Source organism: Trichosurus vulpecula, chromosome 8 (genome assembly GCF_011100635.1).
Source record: "Trichosurus vulpecula isolate mTriVul1 chromosome 8, mTriVul1.pri, whole genome shotgun sequence".
Taxonomy (NCBI): Eukaryota; Metazoa; Chordata; class Mammalia; order Diprotodontia; family Phalangeridae; genus Trichosurus; species Trichosurus vulpecula.
Genome location: NC_050580.1, coordinates 105,876,849 through 105,885,424, shown reverse-complemented (window position 1 = coordinate 105,885,424; position 8,576 = coordinate 105,876,849). Strand labels below are relative to the sequence as shown.

Here is an 8,576-nt window from a genome sequence, read left to right as displayed (position 1 = left end):
GACGCATTATTTAGTATTTCTCCACTGGAACCCACAGCATGACATTCACTAGTAACTACAAAATGGCCCTTTGTTCTTTCCAACTGCTTAGTTAATTCCCATAGCTGAGATGAACCATGTGCATGAAAAAAACAGTATGATGTAATGGGAAAAGCTGTATTGGCTTTGCCATAGACTATCTGTACATCTTTGGGGAAGACATAAACCTTCTCTGGACCTCAGTTGCCTCATATGTAAAAGATTTTGAACGAGGTGGATTTTGAGGTCCCTTTCAAATCTATATCTATGATTCTATTGGTAGACAAGTTTTCAAAAATATCTTTTTTTCCCCTAATCTGCATTGCGAGATTAGGATAAGTGAGAAGTAACACCCTTCTGGTTCTCAAAGTTCATGATTCTTGGTGACATGGTTGGAGGATATATAGTCCAGCTGGAACCATCCCAGAACCATTGCCTTGATATTCCTTCATGTTAGAAGCATCCCTGACACTAGCACCTTGTTAGTTTAGGTTCAATTTGGGGGTGAAATGAGGTGCTTTGAACAGTTAACAAAAAGAGGTTTACTTCACCCTAATTCAGCAAAGATATGCAACAAGAATACAGTGGCATTTAGCATCTATAAATGGAGCCCCCACATCTCCATATGGAAAAATGCTTTGTTGCCTTTTAGGGAAGACTAATCTTTCTTGGGTCTTATCACACCTTACTTTTGACGCTGATTAATACTTTACCTATGGCTTATTAGCTCTGTGGTTAGAATAGAGCACTGATGAGACCAATGTCACAAGCTCGATGATCAGTCTAGTTTTAGCCCAGTTATAGAGTCACAGCCACCACAAAACTTCAAAGAACAAATTTAACACCAACAAGCCAGTTCATACATGTGTGCCATTGGTCATCAGGAAGAAAGTGGGGAGTGGCTCATTGCATAGTCATCGCCACTACAGAAAAAAAACCAAAACAACAAAGGAATCATAGTATTCTATAGCTCCCAGAAACCATAGAGATTACCTAATTTGACTTCTGCATTTTACAGATAAGCAAACTGAAGCTTAGTCTCTGGGGATTTCATTTGCCCAGAGTAAAATAGGTAGTATAGTAAGTGGCAGAATCAGTATTGAACCCAAGTGTTCTGATACCAAATCCAGTGCTCTTTCCACTGCACCTTTGTTCCCAGTAATCAATCAACCAATAAACATTTATTAAGTATCGACTATGTGTCAGGCACTGTGCTAAGTGCTGGGGATGCAAAAAGAGGCAAAAGACAAGTCCCTTCACTCAAGGAGCTTACAAACTAATGGGGGAGATAACATGCAAATATAGAAAACAAGTGATATACAGAATAAATAGGAAATAGGTTGTTGTTGTTGTGTTTGTCCTTCATTCTTGAAGAGGACCATGACATCAAGGAAATGATGACACGATTTGCAGTTTTGCCTCTTTCCTTAACTCTGGGTTTACTGGCTAGTTTTCTTTCTCAAAAACCAAGCCTTAAACTCAATTCACTGTGGAGCTCATTAGACAATAGGTCCCTGCCCTCCTTGCACAGAGTGAATGTAAATACTAAATAGTAACTGTTTCTCTTTGGCCAGGAACCCTGAGGGTTTTCCCCTACCAGTTTGATTTTTTTTATTGAGTTTTGATTAAAGGGGCCATCCCTTGATTAACTTCTTAAAGAGGCCTGTTCGCTGAATGGGCATTACCTCATTCAAAGTGAGAACCTGAAGAGACCTTTGCCTGAAAGGGCCAGGGTCTCCCATTGCATCCTGGGCCATCACCAGTCATTCTAGCCGCTGGACCCAGGTGGCTCTGGAGGAGAAAGTGAGGCTGGTGACCTTGCACAGCCCTCCTTCACTCAAAGTCAACTGCAAATCATGTCATTATTTCCTTGATGTCATGGTCCTCTTCGAGAAGGACAAACACAACTTATGAGTAGCCTCTCCCTCTCCCTTTCCTTCTCCCTTTTCTTCTCTGTCTCTGCCCAAAGGAAGATACATTTTGATGCCTGAAATAGGAAATAATTAAAAGACACTGGAATTAAGAGTGGTTGGGGAAGGCTTCCTGTAATAAGTGAGATTTTAGTTGGGACTTAAAGGAAACCAAGGAAGGTCAATAATTGGATCAGAGAAGGAAAAGGATTCTAGGCATGGGGCTTAGGCCAGAGAAAATGCCCAGAGCCAAGAAATGGAATGTCTGATTCATGGAACAGCCAGGAAGCCCAAGTCGTTAGATTAAAGATATGTTTTAGGGAGCCAGGTATAAGAAGACTGGAAAGGTAGGAGGGGATTAGGTTATAAAGAGCTTTGAATGCCAAACAGAGTTTTGTATGTGATCCTGATAGCAGAGGTGGAAAGACCAAGTGAGGGATTTTTCTGGATATGGGAGACATGGGCATGTTTGTAGGCAGTAGGAAATAAGACAGTAGAGAGGGAGAGATTGAAAACAAAGGATTGGGGATGAGAGATGAGGCAATCTATTAGAGGAAATGGCTAAACAAGTAGAAGGGTTAGCCTTGGTGAGGAGTAAAGCCACTTTATCATGTGAGACAGGTGTGAAGGAAGAGAAAGTGTCAGAAGGCACTTGAGTGATAGAAGAGAAAAGAGAGTTCATAGTAAATGGCTTCAATTTTTTTCTGTAAAAAATGAGGCAAAGTTCTTGGCTGAGAAAGTGAAGGAAGGAAGAGCCATGGGAGGTTTAAGAGGGACAAAAGGGTTTAGAAGAGCCACTGTAGAGAGTGGGGTAGTGAGTTGATAAGGGAGGTATATAGTAGGATTGCCTAGCAGCAGTGAGGGCCCAGTTGAGGTTATGTAACATAAATTTGTAATGGACCTAGTCAGAACAGTTGCACGATTTTATCCACCTTCATTAAGCAGCATGTGTACAAAGGCAATGAATTAGTGGGAGTGATTCTAAGCTGAGGAATGGCTGGGCATAATCAGTGATATGATAAGGGGAGTGGGGGGGAAGTAGGGATTCAAGAGGGGACGACAGCGTAGAGTTGAATCAGTTCACCAAGGAGTTAAGGTGGGGAGAAGAAGAGAGAGTGGCTAGTGCAGGGGAGAGGGCCTGGGAGAGAACTGAGGTGTCAAGGGTTTGGAGGTCACGATGCAGTTGAAGAGTAGGGTTATGTAGGGAAAAGCAAAGGTAGAGGTAAAAAGCCTTTACGCTTTGGTCAGATACGGGGATTTCAGAATTCTTGAACTTGGAGGTGGTACATTTATGGGTGAGGTCAAGGGTATGAGCATCTTTGTGCGTTGCTAAAGGCAGTTGGAGGAGTAGTTCACAGGAATTGAGTAGATTGAGGAACTGAGTGATTAGGGTGTCTGAAGCAGAGTCAATATGTATGTTAAAGTCCCCTAATCTCAGGGAAGCAGTTGTGAAGGAAAGAGAAAAACTGTAAGCCAGGTATCTAACTCATTGAGGAAAGAAGGGGAGTGAACTGGGGGTGGGGGTCTAGGGACAACAGCTACCAGTATTTTGTTTGGGTGGTGGATAGGAATATCATGATCTCAAAGGAAGAAAGGTTACTGAGTGATGGAGGAAGGAGGAAAACATGAAGGGGCAATGGGGACTAAGATACATTCCAAACCTCAATGCTTACCCACCACCAGTGATCTAAGGAAAATGGGTGTAACCAATACTGGAAAGGGTGGCCAGAGAGACTGTGTCATCAGGTGGCAGCCAGATTTCAGTAAGAGCCAGTAAAGGAAAGGAGTGAGGAAGGAAGAGATGTAAGATGAAGGGAAGTTGCCTATTGAATAGGCATTCCAGAAAGCACAGTGGAAGAGCTGAGTAGAGTTGGGATGAAACCCTGGGGTAGGAGAGTTCAAGGGGATGGAAATGAGAAATTGAGTTGTAGGAGATGTGGAATGGGATTTCAATAGTGATCTGTAGGAGTTCAGTCACTGGGATGTGAAGGTTCTTACCTACCCTACTGTCAGTACATCAATAGCATAATTTTATATCCAATAGAAGCTGCATTATTATTAAATAGTTTTCCCTGCCATTATAATGACTCTTTTAAATATATTGCTATGTACTCTCAGATACCACTGAGGGTAATAATTTGCATTTGTGCAGTGGTCTCTGGGTACAAAGCATTTTCCCCATTTTCCTATTTGAGACTAACAGCTTTTAACCATGTCTTGAATATGCTCTTCTCTCCTCTGACACTGTCACCACCCTAGTTCAGACCACCATCACCTCATGCCTGGACTATTGCAATAGCATAGTGGTTGGTCTCTCTGCCTCAAGTCTTTCTCTACTCCAGTCTACCCTCCACTCAGCTATCCAAGTCACATTAATAAAGCGCAGGTCTGACTCTGTCACCCCTCTGCTTGGTAATCTTGTCATAAACACTTCATAAAGTCATCTGACTTGTAAAGTCCTTGATAATGTAGCCCTTCCTTAACTTTCCAGGTCTCTTATACCTTATTACAGAGAGAGAAACAAAGAGAGAGACAGAGAGAGACAGAGCAGGGAAGGAGAGAGGGATAGAGGAAGAGAGGAAGAGGGAGTGGAGAGAGGGAGAGAGAGAGAGAGAGAGAGAGAGAGAGAGAGAGAGAGAGAGAGAGAGAGAGAGATCCAGGGACATTGGCCCTCTTGCTGTTTCTCACACAAAATTCTCCATTTCCTGATTCTCTGCATTTTTGTTGGCTGTCCCCCTCCATGCTTGGAAAACTCTTCCACACTTCCTGCAAGCCTTAGCTAAAAACCTGTCTTTCAAAGAAACCTGTCCTGGTACCCCTCAATAACAGTGCTTTCCTTCTGAGATTATCTCTATTTTATCCCATATATACATTGTTTTTGCCCTGTCTCCCCCATTAAACTGTGAGCTCCTTGAGAAAAGGAACTGATTGTACATGTATTTTGTTTTTGCTTTTGTTTTTTGTTTTTACTGATCTTTATGTCCACAGTGCTTACCACAGTTCCTGATACATAGTAGGTGTTTAATAAATGTCTGTTGACTTGACTATGAGACACATGATACATGTATTTTTACCTCCCATTTGACAAATGAATAAACTTGCCCAAGGTAATAAAGGTACCTGATTTTAAGTTCAGTGCTCTTTCTAATACCTTATAAATCCTCTGCAAGTATTAGTATATGATCTGTACACAGTGTAAGTCTTACAAATACAGAGGAGACATTTGCCATTAGCCTCGCTGATGTGATTTGAGGAGACCTTTATCTAAGACCTTGTTTAAATCATCAAACTCACTATGTGTTATTCTGCCAGTGTAACATCATTCCTTCATGCCCTTTTTGGTTGCTAAAGAGTTTCCAATTAAAACATAAATACCCATAGGAGAATCAGGCCTTAAACTCCTACCAACTAGTACCTGAGTTTATCATTTAATATCTTAACAGAGATTTCCAGCAAATGGATATAGGGCATCAAGTAGATAAAACAGTTCACTTCTGTTTTCACCCCAGGGAAAACCTGGTTCAGAATTATTCACAATGCTTTAGATCCCCATCTATTCAATCTATGTGTTTTTAGACAAGTCAGAATCAATCACATGACCTCAAATGTTAGCAAGTTTTCTTAAAATAAAAACCATTGCCATAAGAGGAAGATAAAAAATAACATAAAATATACCAAACACAAACTTCCAATACCCATGGTTCCAAGAAAACCACCTCACCTCCTTCTGGTTCCTTAGCTCAGTCCCAGCCCTGAGGTCCACCTAGGGAAGTCATCAACACTCAGATAATAACCTAGCCCTTAGCTGACCACAAAGAGTGCTGTTTTTTAAAGCCTGGGTCACTGGTACTATTCTCCTTTTGAATCACTGTGAGATCAGGAATTGGCCAGGAAGAAGTGAGGTCTTCCCAAAGTTTAGAACCCCACAACCAAGCCAGGCATGAGGACAAAACCTATATCTATATAGTGGCTGCTCTTTCCATTATCAAAAGTTTTCATTGCAACGAGAACGATAATCCTAATGTTTTACAATCTGTAGGACCCAGGACCCAGGGCACAACACAGGGGAAAAATATCCAAGTGTTGACAAGCCATTTTCTTTCCTCTAACATTCCATCTTCTTTTTTTTTTTTTTGGCAAACTGATGCAAAATATTTATTCCAAGTTAGTTATTTTTGATGCAGTAGTTTTTCCCCTTATACAGACTCATGTGATAACCACTTTTTAAAATCTGTAAATAATGTTATCAAAATAATCTTAATCTTTGAAATCTCACAAAAATTTATATTTTACAATCCACCCTGAATATCAAGGCTGCGAGAAGAACACAACAATTCCTATATCCAAATATTTTACAGCTGTACCCAAAAAGGAAAAAAGGAAACCCACGAATGCTTGGTTAAGTGATGAAAGCTGCCCAAGCTGCCAAAAATAAAAGAAAATTAAAAATCCATGTTATTTGCATTAATTTAACACAGTTATAACTTTTGTAGTCATTTTGTCATTGACAATGATTGTTTGAGCACATTGTGAGTAGTCCTGGGCTGGCGAGGGCCCAGGGCAGGCAGGCGGGGGCTGGCTGGGGTGGGTGGGCTGTGTTAGAAAGCTATGGCTGCCAAGGTCCGGCTCTTGCTCACTTCTGCCACCAGCTCTGTCAGATACTTTTACTGTCCTAGACACATTTACTGTCCTACACACACAGCTGCACACAGAAATTTGTGTGTATGTGTGTACTTATAGATTTTATTTTTTTGTCACAAATTTCCCAGCTATACAAACTTGCCTCTATTAAGCATAGAACAGGCTGAACCAAAAAAAAAAAAAAAAAGCCAAACAAGCCAATCTCTCTTCTTTGGGATCATTCCCTTTGTGCATGAAGGATTCAACAGCAATGAACAAAGAAAGGAAAAAGAACGGTTTCATTTATACAACCCTGACGGGGAGCGGAGCTGGACAGGTCACTCGGCTCAGGCCTCGTCATCTGAAGTTTCGCTGCTGCTTGTCTCTGTGCCCGAGTCCTCGGCCTCGGGCTTCAAAGCATTTCTCCAAGTGGCAAAAAGGCCAGAGAGGCGGCGGCTCTGAGAGAAGCCGTTCCTCCCAAAGCCATTTCTTCTTAGCTTCTCTGTCTTCATGTGGAACTCTCTCAGCTCGTCCTCCGTGAGGGGAAGACAATTTTCGTCATTCTCTGGGTATTCCTGCCAGCCCATTGCTTTCAATAACCTGTGTTCCGCTTCCAATGAGAGAGAAAGGCCTTCTCTCTTCTCCATTAGGGGGAGAGTGAGGCCATTCTGATGGCAACCCTCTTCCCCATTTTCCTTTGGTTCTGGTGTGCTGTTCCCCTCCATGTCCTCCAGTTTGTCACATTCTCGGTTCTCTGAGATCTCTCCATTCCGGTCATCCTTGAGAGTCTTTAGGAACTCACTCTTTTTGTCTGTGGTCCGACGGGTCAGCTTGGTTAGGCGGCAGGAACTAATCTCGATGGGAGGGGTGGTGCTGGAGGGGCTCTCTTTGGGAGAGGGAAGTACTGAGCCACTTGCCAGTACTACCGGTTTGGTGACAGCAACTGGACTGGTGAAGGCAGAATCCCGGCTAGCGGAGAGCGAGCCTGCTTTGTGTTCTGTCCTGGTCGCTTTCCATGGACTGGGCTTGGAAGGAGGCGCTGCCGGCTTTGGGACAAGGTTTTTGTAGACACTTGGGACAATAGTTGTAGGCTTGTTCCCATTTGCAAGGTGAGGTCCTGGTGAGGTGAATGCAGCAGAGAAGGCAGCAGCAGGATCCTCTTTGGAAACCTTTTTGATGACCAGCATCTTGGTAGGTTGCTTGGCACTCGGAGGATTTTCCCATACTCCAGAAGGGGTCCCAACAGGTCTGCTTGGATGATTGTGTTTCCCAGCTTCTGGATTCAAAGATGGCTCCTGGAGTTCGTAGGGGCCCATTGTTAAAAAAACCATCAGAGGAGTTATGTCTCCGGCGACTCACTCCAAATCGTCCTTCTCCTCGGGATAGGTGCTCTCCATGTTTTTCAAAGGTGGCTGCAGGAGACAAATTCCGTCTATGACACAAATATGGTCTTGATACCTTAGCTGACTGTGGTGTGGAGAAATTAAGCCAAGCAGGGACGAAGTCATGCTGCGCCATTTAGGTCCAGTGTCTCTCTTCAGCAAGGTGAGGAGGCATCAAACCTCATGGCCAGGATCTGGCGGCGCGCGACGGCTGGGGCGGCCTGAGTCCTCTGTCCCTCCGGGCCAGGCCCTGCGTCCGTGTCTGTGTCCGTGTCGGCGCAGGGACAGACAGGGCCCGGCGGCTCTTCCTGCACCCGCCTCGCTCCAGCTGACTCCCTAACATTCCATCTTCAAACCAATGTTTCAACCAGGTTTTGAACATTCCTACTTCTTAAAAGTTCTTAAGAAAATGCCTCCTAATACAAGAAAGGTTTCTCTGTTCCTCAAGACTTATGGGATTGTGAAGGACTGGACCACCAAAAAGTCTCCTTACATCAATAATGGAGAGGGCTGGAAGAGGAAATAAAGGAAGCCAAAAGAAATTTCCCCAGCTTTACAATTTTGTCTCAATAAAAATCAAACCTAAATAAATAAATTAAAACCCTAAGAAATTTCACCCCATCACCAATTATATAATTGGAGGGGA

The 8,576-nt window shown here is 43.1% G+C and overlaps 1 protein-coding gene across 1 annotated transcript; it reads right to left on the bottom strand.

Annotated features, from left to right (window-relative positions):
* Positions 1-6,504: 6,504 nt before the first annotated feature.
* Positions 6,505-8,119, bottom strand: LOC118827869 (vasculin-like protein 1). The gene has a single exon (XM_036734201.1). It carries the CDS (start codon positions 7,877-7,879, stop codon positions 6,896-6,898), a length of 984 nt encoding a protein of 327 aa, XP_036590096.1. The 5' UTR covers positions 7,880-8,119; the 3' UTR covers positions 6,505-6,895.
* Between the last annotated feature and the right edge of the window lie 457 nt (positions 8,120-8,576).

Coding starts and splice junctions, on each gene's coding strand:
- LOC118827869 (XM_036734201.1), bottom strand. CDS start 7,879: ATGGTTTTTTTAACAATGGGCCCCTACGAACTCCAGGAGCCATCTTTG.